Genomic DNA, 19709 nt, shown 5'->3' on the forward strand with positions numbered 1-19709 from the left:
TATATCAGATGACAGAAGAATAGGCTATATCATGAGAGGAAGTTTTGCTATCTGTTTCCTTCGTGCAGATGTTTTTGGTGAATTTCTGCTTGGAGGATTTGAAAGGAAGAATCCATTTAACAAATAGGTTTTTAGAATTCAAGTATTGTGCTGAAGGATCCAAAATATGGTGTTCCTCCTCTCAGGAAACTTTTGTTTAGTTTGAGAAACAATACTATAAATGTCTATGATTCAGTGTACTATAGTCATTCACATTAATTGGACATTTTTATAGAAATCTGGCTAGACATTAGACTTGCCAAAGACAGACTATGTGTGTGATGAGAGCCAAAGAGCCAGAACTCTGAAGTGATATTGTCATAATCATAGCTCCACAAGCATTAACTTTCCTAATTTTCTCATTTAAATAATAACTTCCTCATTGGACCTGAGAAGAATAACCTGTGTTAAAACATGTACAATATTTAGGAAAGTTCTAGGCACATTTTAAGTTCTGAATAAATTTTTAAAAATTATTATCATATCCTATATAATAAAAGCCTAATATGCTAAATGTCCAGTTGACTGTTCAACCAATCAAAGCATAATATGCTAATGATATACTAAGGCCATTCAACCACTTGCTATGATGTGCACTGACCACTAGGGGGAAGATGCTCTGACCGGTGGGTGAGCTTGCTGTTGGGGTCCAGCCGATTAAGACTGAGCCAGATGGGTCGGACATGCTCTGGAGCCCTCCCTTGGGCCCTCCCCAGCTGGCCAACCTCCTGCGTCCCTCCCCGGCCCCAATTGTGCACCCTCTCACAATCCAGGACCCCTCGTGGCAGTCAGAGAGCCAGTTTTGGCCCGATCCCACAGGCCAGGCTGTGGGACCCCAATGGTGCATGAATTCATGCACTGGGCCTCTACTATTAATATAATACATATTCCTGGAACTTAGGATTCCATAAGTCATGTATAAGTACCCATAAATCGATCCACTAGAGGTGGTATGACTAAATTGACAGTTAAATCAATGTTTGGAAACTTCTGTTGTAGGTCACACAAATTGTGTCTAAGAATAAAATAAAGTAGGAACTTTGCAATAGTATTATTAATTACAAGAGAAAAAAAAATATATAACCCCATTACATTGAATGAGAATTATGTGCATATAGATTCTTACCTAGGAAAACTTGGCCTATATACAGTATATATTAATGAGACTCACTCAGTTCTTCTCTTGCTGGATGTTTAATTGTGTCAGCTTTAAGGTATGTATTTTAGTGGAGAAAAAAATAAATTAAGGTAGTTTAAATAGAAAAAAAATGACCTCAATCACTGTTCATTTAGAAATACATTTTCAAAACCAGGCTTCATAAATCAAAATCAATTATTTAATATCAATATACAGTGTTTGGAGTTATATATTCTATATGGTTACCAGTCCTATCTTGAATGAAGTTTTATATTCTATTATTAAGTACCAAGGCTCCCTTTTTAATGTCTTTCTTTTAACAAAGATAGTTCAGGTTTTTTAAAAAACGCTTAAACATGTTATATGTATGTTTATTTCATTGGATTTTGGAAGTCTGAGGGAAATTAAATTCTCAAATATAACTTGTCCTCATGGTTAAAGACTGTTTTCCAGTTATGTAGAAAACATTATATTGTTTTTCATAGATTAATGAAGTAAGGCACTGTCAATGAGTGTACAATATGCAAACAGTCCGAAGGTTGTCAATGTGATCCGTTTATTTTTTCACTGGCCTCTTTGAGACAAACTTCTGTGACTAGGATAAGTACTAGTATGTATTTTATACAATTGTCAATTATGAATGGAAAGTCTCAGTATCGGAACTTATCAGAATTATAAATGCAACCATCTACTCATGAATGTAAGTATATATTGGTCACTGAATGTGAGAAAATCATAAACTAGCACATTTGGGGCATATTACTTATTCTGTAGATATCACTGCAGAAATGAACTGTGTCAGCATCAGAAAGTAACTTCTTAGAGAATGATCGTCAAAAAGGTATTTGTGTTGCCCTGGCTGGTATAGCTCAGTTGGTTGGGGCTTCATCCTCTGCACTGAAATGTGGCAGGTTTGATTCCTGGTCAGGGCACATTTCTAGGTATTGGGTTCCATCCCCAGTCAGGAAGGCAACTGATTGATGTTTCTCTCTCTTTCTCTTTCCCTCCCTTCTTCTCTTTAAAATCAATGAAAATTAAACAAACAACCTCTTTTCCCCCCAAAGACATATTCTTGGATTAGGATTTTGAAAAGAAAAAGTATTTATTCCTTGATACTACAAGGTGTGCAAGGCGGTGAGCTCTAAAACATGGCTCTAAATTCTTGTGAAAATTAACAAATTAAAAGTACTCAGAGATCTTTGATTAAGCAAGAAATTTAATTAAGAATATTGATATCTATACAACTTTTTTATTTGCTTTTAAAAAAATTCAATAAGTATTCACTTTGCTACATTTATCCTATATAATAAAAGAATAATATGCAAATCGACTGTGGCTCCGCTACACCTACAAGCCATGCCCACCAGCCAATCAGGAGCAAGTATGCAAATTAACCCAACCAAGATGGCTGTGGCCACAGAGCCAGCAGGAGGCTTGAGTTTCCATAGCAATGGAGGAAGCCAAGCATCCTGCACACCCTGGCTGGCCCAGGCCTCCGCTCAAGGCTACAAAGTTTCATTATAGAAGATAAATAAATCCCAACAAAAATGGTGGCAGCCACAGTACTGGAGCCAGCCGGAGACTCGGGTTTCCATGGCAATGGAGGAAGCCAAGCTTCCTGGCCAGCCCAGGCTTCTGCTCAAGGCTACAAAGTTTCAATTATAGAAGATTAACAAATCCCAGATACCAGGGCCTCTGCTTGGGTCACCGGGGGGCATGACCAGCCTGCAAACCAACACAGGCCCCTCGCCCAGGCCACCCCACACCCCAAGGGAACCCCCACCCTGATCCGGGACACCCTTTAGGGCAAACCAGCCAGCCCCCACCCGTGCACCAGGCCTCTATCCTACCTAATAAAAGAGTAATATGCAAATTGACCATCACTCCAACACACAAGATGGCTGCCCCCATGTGGATACAAGATGGCTGCCACAAGATGGCCAGCAGGGGAGGGCAGTTGGGAGGGATCAGGCTAGTAGGGGAGGGCAGTTGTGGGTGATCAGGCCAGCAGGGGAGGGCAGTTGGTAGGGACCAGGCCTGCAAGGGAGGGCAGTTGGGGGGCAATTGAGCCTGCGGGGGAGGGCAGTTAGGGGTGACCAGGCTGGCAGAGGAGGGAAGTTGGGGGCGACCGGGCCTGCAGGGAAGGGCAGTTGGGGGTGACCGGGCTGCAGGGGAGGGCAGTTAGGGGCAATCAGGCTGGCCGGGGAGCAGTTAGGCATCAATCAGGCTGGCAGGGGAGTGGTTAGGGGGTGATCAGGCTGGCAAGCAGAAGCGGTTAGGGGCAATCAGGAAGGCAGGCAGGTGAGCAGTTGGGAGCCAGCAGCGCTGGATTGTGAGAGGGATGTCCGACTGTCCATTTAGGTCCAATCTCAGTAGGATTGGGCCTAAATGGGCAGCTGGACATCCCTTGAGGGGTCCCAGATTGGAGACGGTGCAGGCTGGGCTGAGGGACACACATACCCCCTGCACGAATTTGGTGCACCAGGCCTCTAGTATATATATATAAAAGCCTAATATGCAAAGTGTCCCCTCTGGAATTCAACCGACAGGGTATGGGTATTCAATCGCTTGGTATGATGTGTGTTGACCACCAGGGGTCGGTGCAGAACAAAGGAAAGTCCTGGCCAGCAGCCAGCAGCCAGGGAAGGAAGGCCCTAGCCAGCAGCCAGCAGCCGGCAGCCACTAGGGTCCCTATCTGTACACAAATTTTGTGTACTGGGCCTCTAGTTTTAGAATAATTAAATTTGTACTATTTTCTTTTGATAGGATGCACTTTTTTAAATGATTGTAATTAAATATAGTTAAGAAATTGTTGAGAATCTACTACTTACCAGATATATGTCAAAAAACGTTTTTGTTTAGTCTTTTAAATTCGAGTGTGTGAACTGGAGTCATTAGAGTCCTATTCTTCCTTTGGAGGTAAGTGAACGAGAAGCTCTGTCCCAGTGCTTGAACTTTACATTTAGCCCAACTAATTAGATCTTGTACGGTAGAAATTTCAGAGACCATGATATAACCTTAACATCCTATTTTATGTGAAAAGAAACTGTCTAGGGCAAGCCTCAACATCGCAGAAAATAAATTGTTCTTTTATTTGCAAGAATCACTGAAGTTTCTAAATGTTATGTTTCGACCATTTAATACAATGTCACAATCTTCTGAGACCTCCATGGGCTTGCCAACTGTCACTTACCAGTGATAATTAGGAACAGAGCTACACAGATAAATGAAATTCACAGGGATTCAGGTAGCCCCCTTTTCCACAAGATTCAATTCTCCTCACTATAAAACCCTTCCTGGAGCTGCCAAGTCTTAACAGCATTTGACAGAATTGAGTTTAACCTTCTCTTTCTTTCCTTGCCATTCTTCTGGAGGGAGTTATTATTGAGAGGGAAAAAATAGTGGCCAGAGCAAAAGGCTGGCAACATTTCAGGGTTGACATGCCAAGTGTTCTTTGACTAAATTGCTTCTAGAAAAAGGAGGGAGAAATAACTCACTCAAAACTTCTTGTTGTCTTTCTCTTAAGTCTCAGCACACCACTGAGTAAAGCAGTAAGAGTAAATCAAATGGCTCCGGGTATTTTCATTCATCCATTTTTTTTTTGTTCATTTATTCATTAACTCCTTCATTCTCATGTACTTATAATCAATCAATAAATACTGAATTTGCACAGTTCTCTACACATAATTCTAAACATTGGGGATGCACAAACAATTAATAACAAGGTTTTTTTTTTTGTTTTGTTTTTTGTCCTGGAATGAATCCATTGGAGCATATAGGTATGTAAACTGACAATAAGGATATCAATTAGGTACTGGGAAAAATGTTTGGCAAGGGAATATTAGAATTAAAGCAACTATGATCTGGTACCCCAGTAAGTAGCTACACTGAAGCAATTGTCAGTTGACAACAAAATTAGAATTTGCCAAAATATGTTCTCTGCAGTGTTCAGTCGAATGCTAGTATGTGTTATGAATAAAAGAGTTCTCTGGCACTACAAACATGGAAAATAGTATAATGCAGGGTAGGTAAAAGTAGGTTTATATTTGTGAGTATGCAAAACACAAAATTTTATTTTATTATTATTATTTATTAATTATGTATTAATTATTCCATACAAACAATTGTAAACCTACTTTTGCCCTGCCTACCCTGTATTTAAAAGTAAATAGGATAATTTACTGCAAAGTTTTATATATCATAAGGATCTGTGTACTATACAGATTTACTTTACATGTGTGCATAGTCTTATCAAAGCTTTCAATTTTAATATCTTAAAAAGAGATAGACTAAGCAGAGCTTCATAGTTGTTTTGCTAAGAAACACTTGTTTTCTGTAAAATATTCGACTTGCATAGAAAATACTTTGAGTGTCTTTACTTTAATAACTTAAGCTTTAATTCATAGTTGAGGAGGAATAAAAATAAAATATAGAGTAGAATTTTGGGAATAAAAAATATGGCTGTGCCTTGGTAAGAATATCAGAGAGTGATTTCCTGTACCCCATTCATTAGTTTACGTAGGAAAGACTCTTTTCCCGTAAACTCTTACTTTGAGAGGCATCATAATGTAATGAATTAAAGATGAGCTTTGAAGTAAGTCAGATTAATCTGAATTCCAATTTTTGTCAATGTTGTCCATTAATTATGCAAGTTTCTCCTGGTCTTTCATCCTTGTATATCTCAATTCTTTCTTTTCCTTTTCTGCTCTGGCTGTGTGTCTCTGTGTGTATTATATTCTATACAAATTCATCACCCCTGTGGGTTTGTGCATTCACCATCTCTCCAATACAAAACAGAGAAAATAAGGCAAGGATCTCTCTATGACCACATTCTAATCTTTCCTCTTCCACCCCCAATCCCTAACCTCTGTCAACCACTAAGCTCTTTTCCACTTGTGAAATTCTGTCATTACAAAAATCTTTATAAATGGACTCATACAGCATTTAACTTTTGAGATGTTTTTCTCACTTAGCATAATTCCTTGGAGATCCAGTCAAATTTTTACTTGTATCAATAGTTTGTTTCTTTATATAGTAAGTATAATTCCATGGTATATTTGTACCACAGTGTGTTTAACCCTTCACTTATTGAAGGTCATCTGGGCTGATTATAATTTTGGGAATATTTAACATAAATCTTCTATGAGCATGCATGTATAGGTAATTGTGTGAACAAAAATTTTCATTTACCTGGAATTAAAATCAAAGAGTGAAATTGCTGCATTGTATAGTAATTCCATGTTTACTTTTGTAAGAAACTTCTTATTTTCTAGAGTGCTGTAATATTTTAATTTTCTACTAGCAATGCATGAGGAATTCATTTTTTTTTTCCACATTCTCATCAGTATCTGGTGGTGTCACTATTTAAAAAATGAAATTCTTTATATAGGTATATAGTGATACATCATTGTGGTCTTAATTTGAATTTCACTGATGGCTAATGACATTCAGCATCTTCAGCCCAGGCAGTGTTGCTCAGGGGTTTAGTGTAGACCTATGAGCCAAGAGGTCATGGTTTGATTCTGGGTCAGGGCACATGCCAGGGTTGCAGGCTCGAACCCAGTAGGGGGCATTCAGGAGGCAGCCAATCTATGAGACTCTCATCATTGATGTTTCTCTCTCTCCCTCTCTCTGAAATCAATACAAACGTATATTAAAACAACACAAAACCATATCTTCATGTGTATACTTGCAATCTGCATATTATTGGCAGTAATATGCCTTTTTGTGTCTTTTGTCCATTTTCTAATGGGATTATAGTTTTTCCTGGTGAGTTTTGAGTCACCTTCACTTATAAAGTTTATATTTGCTAGATATAAAATTCTTAATTGACTCCCCCCAACCCCCAGCATTTTGAATATGTCATTCCACTGTTATTCTGGCCTGTAATTGCTTTTGCTGAGGAGGCAACTTATTATTATATTCTTGTTCTTCTCTACTTGAAGATTGGTTTTCCTTTGCAGCTTTCAAAATATTTTAGTATCCTGGCTTTCAGCAGTGTTATTGTAATGTGTCTTTGTATGTATCCTAATTGAGTTCAATGGGCAGTTGAGATTTGAACATCAATATTTTCCATCAAATTTGGGAAAACTTTTATATTTATTCAAATAGTGTCTCTGTCTTTTTTTCTTTTTTTTTCTTTCTTCTCCTCTTTTGGGACTATCATTACACATACGTTGATATGCTTAATTTTGTCTGAGAGGTTTCTGATTCTTTGTCCATTTTTATTCAATATCTTTTTATGTTCTTTAGATTGGATCCTTTTTATTGATCTGTTTTCATGAGCACAGTGCATTTTTTCTGTTCATTTATACATTATCACTATATGATTATATGCATGTAATAAGATGTAATTTATAGTATTGTTTTATTTACTTTAAAGTATATCAAAATGTTTTACTCTTTTTAAAATGTTCATTTTACCTTATATATATTTGAGATTTATATATAAACAAACTTATGTTAACTCTTATACTGTGATGCATAATATGAATATAACAAATTTTACGTATTCCTATTAATGGCAATGTAAGTGTTTAATAATGTTTGGCTATTTTTTAATATTGGAGGTGTCATGTTGGAGTATGTATCCTTAGTCACCTGTGAAAACCCTGGTTTAAAGTATTTTTAAAATTTGTCTTGTATTGCCAAATAGATCCCCAAATTTGGCTACTAATATATACTCCTAGAATGGAAGAATCCCTGTTCCCTATTGCCCTTCTAAAACTTTATTTCGTATCTGCCTGTGTTTTTCCTAATAAACATACATTTAAATGTACAGAATTATTTTATATTCAGTACTAGAGGCCCGGTGTGTGAATGCGTGCACAGTTGGGGTCCGGCTGGATTGGCCCGCCCCTGATTGGGATCTGGCTGATTGGGGGTGGGGCCAGCCAAGGTGGGGGGGTCAGGGGAAGGGCCATCAGGGGGAGAGGCTGGCCAGGGGGAGGGGCTGTGGGCGGTTGGCTGGTTGGTCCCGCCCTCTGGTCAAACTCCAGGTTGAGGAGACAATTTGCATATTAGCCTTTTATTATATAGGATAACCAGCCAAAAGTGGAATGGAAAACTATTATAAAAGAGTTCAAGATGTCCAGGAGTCCACTGAACAATATTTTCTAAGGACTGTTATATAACAGAAAAACTATTAATTGTGTAGCAAATAGGACAGTGAATACAAGTCAAGGACAGCTACCTTCTATAATTATAGATATATCCTTTATTATACCAAGACTCCTGTTTATTCATCTACAAGTAGATATAGAAGTACCAAATAATATTTAAGATCCATTAAGCTAAAAAATTATATGTATCTGTGCCATTATTAGACTTATCTGTTATCTGCATTTACTCTATTTATGTTTCCTGTTACTATGCAATGGTGGTGAAAGAAATTGTGTTCATAAGCTGAGAAAAAGTCAATTCATAACTTGTTTGAATTCTAAGGTCAAAATCACACTGCTAGATTAACTTCACTATTCCCACTTCTGGTTATTAACTAACCGAAGCAAAAGGCCTCAGATGATATAGGAACAATATAGGAAGATAAAGAAAAAATATAGGCAAAAGACCAAGTGGGAAGAATAAATGTAAGATTTCCTTACTGCTGCAATTTTATTAATGCTATAAAGATTTTATATTTGCCTAGAATTCTTAGTATTTCGAGAAAAAACAATTTTCATAGTTATTCTTAAAAACAAATTAACTATTAAAATATAATAAGGTATAGATTGACTTGATAAAACATTTTTATAAATATTAATCAATTACTGTCTACAGATAGTGTGCCCTGTTGTTAAGCTGCATTCTAGCTCTGGCCAGTGTTTGTCAGTGGTCAGGGTGTGGGCAGGGTTTCAGGTTTGATTTCAGTCAAGGGCACTACCTGGGTTGCAGGTTCAATCCTGGCCCTGGTTGGGGTACGTGCAGGAGGTAAACATCTCACATTGATATTTCTCTCTCTCTCTCTCTCTTTCTCTCTCTCTCTTTCTCCCTCTCTCCCTGCCTTCCTAATTCTGACCCTTCTACTCTCTAAAAATCAATTTAAAAAAATACTCAAGTGAGGATTAACAGAAAAAAGAAAAAAAACACTGCATTCTAGGTAAAAATTAAATTTGCATTAAACTAATGATCAAAAACATATAAAAAGAAACACCAAAAATTTAGAAATCTTGATTTAAAAATATCACTAATCATTTTAAACCACCACCATTAAGTTTTTGGTAAGAAGTGTGTAGTTTCATTCACTGAGCAATTTTTTGTTGAAATTAATTTTTTGAACAGACACAGCTGGAAAAAAAAAAATGACAGCGGGGCAACTTGCAATGGACCCATGGCTGTTCCTTCTTTTACTTTCAACTCCAATAGGGAAGAACTGGGATTCTGATAAAATAAGGCTCTTCTCTATGGGAGTTCCAGCTCCTGACTTGACAGCACTAACTGTAGATGGGCTCCATTTCTACAGAATTTTGTTAACACGGCTATGGCAAGTGGATGCTGTGTGCTTTAGTCTATAGTATGGCAATATAATCACTAGATGCGAATGAGAACATAGCCCTAATGTGGCTGTTTCCCAACAAAAAATGAGATGGAAATTCATGTTGAATAGCCACTGATTACTAGAACACAATTAATGAGAGATGTGAATAGAATTGATTTATGGGTGCTATTGTAAAGCCTATATCAGAAGTTTAATGTTATCTACTGAAAAATGAGGGGAGAATAAAGACCAGAGAGTACAGACAACATTATATTTTCTGGTACGAATGAATTGAATTTGATCCCATAAATATTTGTACTATTCCACAGGCTATAAAGTAATCGACTTCGGCTTTACTTCATGCATAGAAAATTAATTGAGTTATTTCTAACAATATTGCTACATCATACTCATGAGTTTTAAAGATGTTTTAAATAACAAGCTTCTGTTTGATGCAATATTTATATTATTGAGGAAATGTAACAAGATTATTGATTCAAATTATTTTTGATATATATTTTACTGAAGAGTCATAGATAGTAGAGAAATTAAATTTCTGAAATAGGAACTACATATTATATATTTCATTCTTTTAAAACTATGTTGTCCTTGTGGTTGTGCATATAAATCACAATATTTCTGTTGCTCAATGGACTATGCTTGATCTTGATCCAAAATTCAGAAAACTGTTTAAGGAAAGGTAGATGCTGTTAGTTCTACAACAAAGACTAACAATTTTATTTTTCAAATAATTTTAATTGATTTCTAGAGAGAGGAAGGGAGAGAGAGAGAGAAATAGAAACATCGATGTGAGCATGAAACATAGATCGGTAGCTTCCTGCATGCCCCTTAACCCCTACCCCCCCCCCCCCCCCCACACACACACACACACACCGATCCAGGCATGTGCCCTGACCTGGAATCCAGCTTCTGCATGCCGCCTAAGCCCCACAACCCAGGTATGTTCCCTGACCTGGAATCCAACTGGCCCAAACAACTGGCCCACACTGGCCAGGGTACGATTTTATTTTTTGAACACATAAATACTTTGATTATGAGATATTGAAAATTTTTCTCTTTTGTTGGTTAAAATGACTTCACTTGCCACTTCATTATATGCATTATAATGTTAATTCCTCAAAGAGGGAAAACATTGTTAATACCAGAGAGTTCTGACCACAGATATTAATCAGGCACTAATTAGTGTGTCAATAGCTCTGGGCCTCAGTTTACTCATCTGCAAAATGATGTGGTTGTGTTCTGTTAGTTTATGTCATGTATAGAGTGGAAATTGGAGAAAGCAGTCTTCTCAAATACGAGTTGACTAGCTGTAGCTCTAAACTATTCCTCCTGTATATATTACTTTTGAAGTTTCACACATTCAGGATTAATTTTGAATTATAATAAAATATCTTTCAAAGCATTATGAACCAATATGTAGTTTGCTCTTCTATTTGAACCTCATTGTTTAAGCAGTTGGGCAGCCACTGGACAAGGAGGTGGACTAGGGCCGCATATTTTGACCCAACATGCACAGGTCTTAATAATATGGTATTTATTCCTAATGAGAAATGGCATGTAGTGAGCAGTAACACATCAGAGTTAATAATAACAAACAGGAAAAAAAGTCAGTCCCAACAATAATAGGATTCCTCATCTTGTCTGCCATTAATCATGTTCCTAAGTCACTTATGCTTTGAAGAATTTCTGGCCTGTTTTACTCACAATAAATGTCCTGGATTGAATATATTAGGCAATAGCAGACTTCTGCATGCACACATAGACAAATGAGCTCAATTGTACTTTCAATAGGAAGGAAACATAATGATTGTATGTAAGCATAGTACATTTTATAAAATGTTATGGGGAAGAATAATGCTAATCATACATCATGCACCTGAAGAAAATAAGAAAATAAGCAATTTACTTGGGTTCTTGAGTATATTTCTCCTAATTTTAATTAGTAATGCAAAATTGAAAAAAATACAGGAAATAATGAAACTAAAAATCTGAAATCAAAATTACTATAATTAATTAGACGCTAATTAGAAGAAAAACAAAAGATCTTTGGTGTGTTTGAAGTTTCTGTTATTTTTATATTGTGTTTCACTTGATTTTTGCAATAGCAGGAAATTTACAGAAATTCTAGACTTCAGGTAAACTATTATGAGGTAGCAATTAGAATGTGTTACTCACTGAATGAAATGGGTAAAGTGCCTAACTTCCATATTAAAACTATTTCCCAGGCACTTGATAAGATCATGAGAGGTACTACTTTTTTAAAACAGCAGTTAATAATTTTAGGTCAGGATATCTTCAGTGAAGTTAGGAAATATACTATCTACATACATGCACACAAACAAATGCACACAGAGAAAATCATAAAATACTATTACATCTAACAATATTTTCAATAAAATGAAAGCCTAGATTTCAGTTCTTTTTGGAGCCTTTCAAAGAAATTATACAAAATATTGTGATCTTAGAGTTATGCTTTGGGCATGTCGGAGTGAAGCTGGAGGCAACTGATACTGAGCCATATTGTAACATTTCTCTGCCAAAGAAAATCACTAAGATGATCCTAATTTTATATTATTGAAATAAGAAATATAGGGCCACTGACTGATATGCTATATCCTAGGCTTTTAATCTATGCAGAACAATGAAGAAAGCTATTGAGTGAAAAATAAAACATAGTATTTTAAAACATATCATGTTCAAAATAGTGTATTTCTAAATTAAGCTGAAAGTTATAATTGGTAAAATAAAATGCTAATGAAAAATAGTTTTACAGGTTAATATACTAAATTAAATACAAAATAATTATACAAATGATTGGACTAAGAAAATGTCTTAAATGCTTAGAGCTTTTTACTGATGACTAACTTTTAAAATTATGAATTTATACTTTTTATTTTAATTTATAAAATTCAGAAATTTTACAAAGAATCAGATTTATTTTTGTTCAATCAAAAGACAAATCATATTTAATTATGATGTTTGAATTTTTCAAATTAGTGCATCTTTGGAAAAAGAGGGTTGGGTATATGTTTGATATTTATGTATTCATTACAAAATCTCTATCAAATGCCATATGTTGTGCCCTGTGGCGACAGACTCTGAGTTATAGTAGAGAAAAAGATAAAAATGTCTCTACCATCATATCTGTGTTTCAGAGTGTAAGTTATATAGAGATAGAAAGATAAGAAGGAAGGAAGGAAAGGGGGAAGGAAAGGGAAGGAAGAAAGAAAGAACAAATGAAAGCAGAAAGAAGAAAGGAAGGTAGGAATGATGTCTGAAGAAAATGTGAATTTATTTGCAACCGAGCATAGTTGCAATCAGTGCAGTCCTGGGAATCCCGCACAGAAATCCATACATGGAAGACAGACAGCAGGGCTGCTGAGATGCTCAGCCTGTTTTTTGTGAGCTTGGAGAATTTCTTTTTGTTCTCCTGTCTTCAGTTTTCTCATTTCAAAAATGAGGAGTAGCCGAAACCGGTTTGGCTCAGTGGATAGAGCGTCGGCCTACGGACTCAAAGGTCCCGGGTTCGATTCCAGTCAAGGGCATGTACCTTGGTTGTGGGCACATCCCCAGTAGGGGGTGTGCAAGAGGCAGCTGATCGATGTTTCTCTCTCATCGATGTTTCTAACTCTCTATCCCTCTCTCTTCCTCTCTGTAAAAAATCAATAAAATATATTTTTTTTAAAAAAATGAGGAGTAGAATCAGGTCTTTTAAGGCCCTTCCTGCTGTTTTACATTAGATATTAGAAACCTTGGACAGTTTCAATTCTCACTCTAAACCAAGCATGTCAAACTCAAAGGCTAATTAATGCGGGCCAAATAAACAAGGTTTAAGTTTATGTGGGCCACAAAAACCCAAAAGCTTCAACTTTCCTAGAAACATAGGTTTCTTTCGATAGAGACATACTGAATACAAAGGGCTGAAATAAATGAGTAATTGTTAACATAAAATAATAGAACATTTTTAATAAAAATTAATATATTTTCTTGAACATTAACTTACCAGACACTGAATAACTGCACAAATTAATAAGCGTAACACAAATAAACCTATTTTTCTTATTCTCCAAAAGCAGAATATTTCCTGTTGCGCACACCAAACAAGTCAGTCCAAGACTAATGAGTGGCAATGGGCTGCTAAAATATTCGCTGCTAGTGTTAGTGGAGAGAAATAGTGCGCCTGTGCATAAGGCGCAGTAATCAGTATTAGCGAACGTTGTAGTTCATTATTAATAATCACGTATAACAGGATACTGTAAAAATTAAGTTATGAAATTTTTATTAAAATGTTTCTTACATACCCTTATATTGGCTGGGCCGCAAAAATATTCATTCTGAGCCGCATGCGGCCCGTGGGCTGCGAGTTTGACATGCTTGCTCTAAACAATGCAGTCAGCGTGCCAGTGAGGGGTCTCAGTTTATACATCTAGATGATAGATGAGCTGGGACTAAAACTGGGGCTTCAGGCTGATGATTTTTCCTCTGTACAAGAGCAATCAAGTGTTTCTGTTCAGGCCTTTACAACAGAGTTTCTTACCTCTGTATTTAACCTTAATATATTGATCTGTGGTTAAAAAACAAAGTACACAGAAACACAATAATGAAAACAGAACTAGATGCTAGGCACTCCTGATCATTTGAAAGGTCAAAATCGATTCTGTTCATTTGATGGTTCCTTATCTGTATTGGGGGCGGGGGTATAATATAAGGGCTGTTTCCTGAATCTGTGTTTTTAAGCTTTGAAGGCAAAGGAAGTGATGTATGGGCTAGAGGATTGGAAATGAGGATGATACTAAGAGGCTAAGAGACCTAGGAGCTTGGGGCTGGAAACCTAATAGAGCAATGAGAGGCAGACAGGGAGAAAATAGTTCTTAATGGCTTAGGTAGCAAAAGTTGGTAACTCCATATGCACATGTGGATATGAAAATAAGTCCTTTTTCTCTTCCACACTTCTGATGAATGTGGCTGACTTGTGATGCCTGGCCAGGCATAGGATTAGAATGCAAATGACTTGGACTTTTCAGTGTCCAGTGGGAAAAGAAGCAAGCCCAGGCATCTGGGAGAGATATCAAGCCTGCCCAAGCTGTCTGTGTAGCTAGAGGAAACAAACACGGAAGCCTGGGCTCAGAGGCTGGGCCTTGAGGAGTAGCTGGAAGGGAAGAACAGAGCTGCAGTCTCCATATTGCATTCAGTGACCACACTTTCCAAATGCCGAGGCGCCTCATTTGTAGTAATCAAAGGATTAGCAAATACTTTTATTAAACCATGGATTATAAGAAATCCAATACAATTGAGCAGAAAATATTGTGTTTTCTATCAGGGCCCTTCATTATGTTACAGTAATATCCTTGATATGACATTTGCAAAAGTGTCTAAGAATATACCTTCCAGGTTCTTAAGTTCTTAATGACTGTTACTTTCTCTCCATCCTCTCCTTTCATTTTCATAGGTAAGATTTTCCTGATGATGACAGGAAATCCTCTTTGTATTAAAAGGAGGGGGGGGGGGGAATCTTGGGAGAACTCAAAGTTTTATTTTAGCCAATTTAAAATAAATGAAATAATTTGTCCATTTCTTAGCATATTTATCTAAATAGGAGAAGATATGTACGGGAAATGTGTATATATTATGTGTTTGATTCTTTGAATGGCTTATGGCCATAATTATTTAAATTAAAATATTTCTATTCATTCATTACAAATAGAAAATTTGAGACTTCATTTATATTTTGGAGATTTGAAAAGAAAAATAAATAAAATACCACCATAATAAATTTTAACATCAAAGAAAATTACAGTATTTCTCTTCTTAATTGAGAATATTCAGAGAAGCAGATACTTATGCACAGACTTTGAAATTATCACCCAAAGCAGTAAATATTAAACTGTCTTGTCAAGTGCTTCTTAGCTTGCATTTTTAATAATATTTGTGGTACCTTCAACTTTGTACAGGCAAAGACTGTGAAATGCTTGCTTTATAACTTTGGAAGAAGCTGCTGTTTCAATTCCTTTTATCCATTTCCTTTTACTTGCTAGCAGGGTCCTATTGGAATATATGTTGCAGAAATATAACCTCTATACATGAATTAAAGCCAAGGATTTGAAATCTTCTGTGTTTTGTATCAGAAGACTATTATAAATTGAAATATAAAACAAAGATAATGTAGCATTTTGATATTCTTCTTTTCTGAGAACATTTCAGTGTTATTTTCTATTTTACTAATTCAAAGGATATCTTTTAATTAATCTCATTACAGTAAGTTATTTTTATTGTTTTCACTTGGTTAGTGGTGGTGCTCTTTTTCATGAATTATTAATCATGGCATTCATGATTAATAAGTATAATAAAGAGATTGATCCCTGGATTGCATCAGGAAAAAAAAATGTAAGTAGATTAATGACAGAGTGCTGAAATAGAAGGCTGAGTTAGAAATGCAAACTGCTAAGTAGGAGTTTAAATACATTCTGAGAGAGGAAAAGTGAGATGAAATGAAATGAACTAAGGCTTCCCATAACACCATCATGTGAAGGTTGTTAGAGATAAAATCTTGATGTTTCTCTTGTGAATTTAAGGAGCTCAGAAGTTTTCCCTCATTAGCACATTTTACTATGCCTGTCTAATGGCAGCTAGAATTTTGAGAGGGGCCATCAGAGGTAGATGATTTATGGGCATCGCTGGGACAACACATTTGTCACGTTTTTGTCAGTTGAACAGAACCAAGATATAATGCTGTATTTAATTTTGTGTCTGAAGAAATGAGGTCCTATCAAGTTTATCTCTATTGATATCTGAAATCACATTCTGGATTTATTGAAAGTCATTATGGTTTCATTAGAGGCCCAGTACATGAATTCATGCACCAGTGGGGTCCCTCAGCCTGGCCTGTGGGATCGGGCCAAAGCCGGCTCTCTGACATCCCCTGAGGGGTCCCAGATTGCAAGAGGGTGCAGGCCAGGCCAAGGGACCCCACTGGTGCATGATCAGGACCAGGGAGGGACACAGGAGGTTGGCCAGCCAGGGAGGGACCACGGGAGGGCTCCAGGGCATGCCTGGCCCATCTCGCTCACACTAGATCAGCCAGACCCCAGCAGCACGCTCACCTACAGGTGAGCTGTATAAATTATACTTAATTTTTCTACATTCTGTATATACTTAGAACTCTTAAGGGCATGCATAAAATGATGCATTGGTAAAAAAGAATTAATGCATTCCCAGGATATAAAAGCACATCAGTATTTGAGATGACAAGGCTCTACATATTACTGATCTGTAATTTTTACCTCTATATTATATGTCTCTAGGTTTATATTAGTGGATACACTTATGAATAAACATTTAGTTATCCAACTTGTAAAAACTGTCCAACACAGATTGGTTCAAAGAAATAAAGATACATTATTAACTGTAAACTAATGACTTCTCTTTCATGTTTTATTACATTCACGTGTTATTTGTAACATGCCAGAACATAAGTGTGATTTCACTTGTCACATTTTCCTTTCTTCTTTTCCTCATTTACTACTATTTTCTCATTGGTGTCTTTCAAATGATATTGTTTCTTTTAACTCTAAGACTTTATTTACCTCTTAGACTATATATTTTCTTCCAAATATACATATTTTTTCTTTCACTGTCCCTTGTTGTTAACTGCATACACATTCAACTATATTTTATCTTTACACTGAAATACATGTTGGTGTTATTTTCTGGGTAATATTATTCATATGTGTTCACCTATGAGTTACACTGGAGATCGTAAATTACTATTTTAGCTAATTTTATAATTTTATACTTGCTATATAGCTCCTCCTCCTCTCAATACTGCACATCAAGTATACAGAAATTTGCACATCTGAATTAGTTTTCTTTGACTATTTTTTTCTGGCTACTGTCTAATTTTTAAACATGTTTTTCTATTTTCCATTATACAGTGGGAAGAGATTGGTGAAGTGGATGAAAATTATGCCCCTATCCACACATACCAAGTATGCAAAGTTATGGAACAGAATCAGAATAACTGGCTTCTGACCAGTTGGATCTCTAACGAAGGTGCTTCCCGAATCTTCATAGAACTTAAGTTCACTCTGCGGGACTGCAACAGCCTTCCTGGGGGACTGGGGACCTGCAAGGAAACGTTTAACATGTATTACTTTGAGTCAGATGATGAGCATGGGAGAAACATCAAGGAAAACCAATACATCAAAATCGATACCATTGCCGCTGATGAAAGCTTTACGGAACTTGATCTTGGGGACCGTGTCATGAAACTGAACACAGAGGTTAGAGATGTCGGACCGCTAAGCAAAACGGGATTTTATCTTGCCTTCCAAGACCTGGGTGCTTGCATCGCTCTGGTTTCTGTGCGCGTGTACTACAAGAAGTGTCCTTCTGTGGTACGACACTTGGCTGTCTTCCCTGACACAATCACGGGAGCTGATTCTTCGCAGCTGCTGGAAGTATCCGGCTCTTGTGTCAACCACTCGGTGACGGAGGAACCACCCAAAATGCACTGCAGCGCGGAAGGGGAGTGGCTGGTGCCCATCGGGAAATGCATGTGCAAGGCGGGCTATGAAGAGAAAAATGGCACCTGTCAAGGTAAGGGCTTGCCTGTGCATCCGCAGGTGCTGCCTGCTTCAGTTGGATCATGTGTAGGTACTTCCTCCAAGGATTATGAGCAGGTGACCTTTTACTTGGCTAATTTATGGAGATCATTTCTTTTGAGTTTGATATCTCTCTTCTCGGGATTTTAAAATGGCTGGCAACGATGAAAGATTTAATGTTCTATTTTATTGGCTATACATAGTTAATACTCAGAAAGTGTCTTACATGAAGTGTAATATTTCATATTCATTTTGCTTTCAGAAGCTTCAGAAGTTTTATTTTTGAACAGCTCAAACCAAGGGATTATCTCTTTGTATGTAACTTTATTTGTATGATTATTATCTGCTACTCTACTGTTATTTTCTCTCCATGAAGAGAAAGTGGTAATTTTACTTGCTTTATAAAATCCAAATGCAAATCTTAGATGAGACTTGTTTGGGCATACTTTTAACTGCCTTTTAAAAATTCTTCAATAATAAGTTCAGCCATATGAGCTCCATAGGGAAATATCTGTAAGCTGCAGGACTTAGTTTACTGTGTTATTTACATATAATTGCCATTGCATGTTGGTTTTTAAACATTTACAGGTCATTTTTGGATGCATAGGGAGTAGAGCCAAGAAAACAACAGCTTGGAAATAGAGCTAATACGAAAAGGTTATTTCAAAGCAATTTTCACTTGGAGATTCTTTTTATTTTAATTTATTTTAAATTGAACCTTGATCATACATTCTTCCCTCTTCATTTGAAAACACTCTCATTTTGCCCACAATGTAGTGAGTTGCCCTTTTAAATTTGGATTTTTATCAATGGCTTTTTCAAGAAGATAGTACTTTATGTGAAAGTAAAGAACAGCTTATAAGGAAGATTTTTTTCTTAAAAAATTATTCATCCTTATGAACCTGTACTTGCTTTCATCATGATATGCATGTACTTAATAGGTAATGAGAGTTAATGTGTATTAACTAAGGAGAAAACCAAATATTGAGACGTCACCCTAGTCCCACCTGGTAGCTTCAGGTGCATGTTTTTGCTAAATCCAATATATAACGTGAATCAGGCTTGTTCAAGTTTGTTCAGGCCTGAATGTAGATTGATTATAAATCCAGGGAAACAAAACTAGGGAAGTTACCTATAAAGCACAGTGATGCTGCTTAATTTTTTCTCTCTAGAAATATATTGCACCATTTTTAAATTTCCTTTTTCGGCATTAGCTCATATGTATTGTGTCTCCTGTATTTAAGTGTATGGTTGGTGTTTTGTCATGTAATCTACATTTCTAGACACACACACACACACACACACACATAAACATAAAGTTTTATTAAATCAAAATTATTTTTAGGAATGCTTTTAACATTGTCAGGGAAATGAATTAGTTTTTATTCAGGATTGGATTTAAAGGAAAATTCTAAATAACTTTACCTTAACTTTTTTT

General features: G+C 36.5%; 1 protein-coding gene across 9 annotated transcripts in view; it reads left to right on the plus strand.

Moving 5' to 3' along the window:
* The window catches only part of EPHA5 (EPH receptor A5), a gene marked incomplete at both ends in the record, with an annotated part of 329203 nt that overhangs the window by 54874 nt on the left and 254620 nt on the right, over positions 1-19709 (plus strand). For all 9 annotated transcript variants that reach the window (XM_079777090.1, XM_079777092.1, XM_079777091.1 and 6 more), the window contains one exon: positions 17603-18266. In XM_079777090.1, coding sequence (XP_079633216.1) covers positions 17603-18266 — 664 coding nt within the window. The remainder of the gene's footprint in view (positions 1-17602; positions 18267-19709) is intronic.

This window comes from Cnephaeus nilssonii (genome assembly GCF_951640355.1).
Source record: "Cnephaeus nilssonii genome assembly, chromosome: 1".
NCBI lineage: Eukaryota > Metazoa > Chordata > Mammalia > Chiroptera > Vespertilionidae > Cnephaeus > Cnephaeus nilssonii.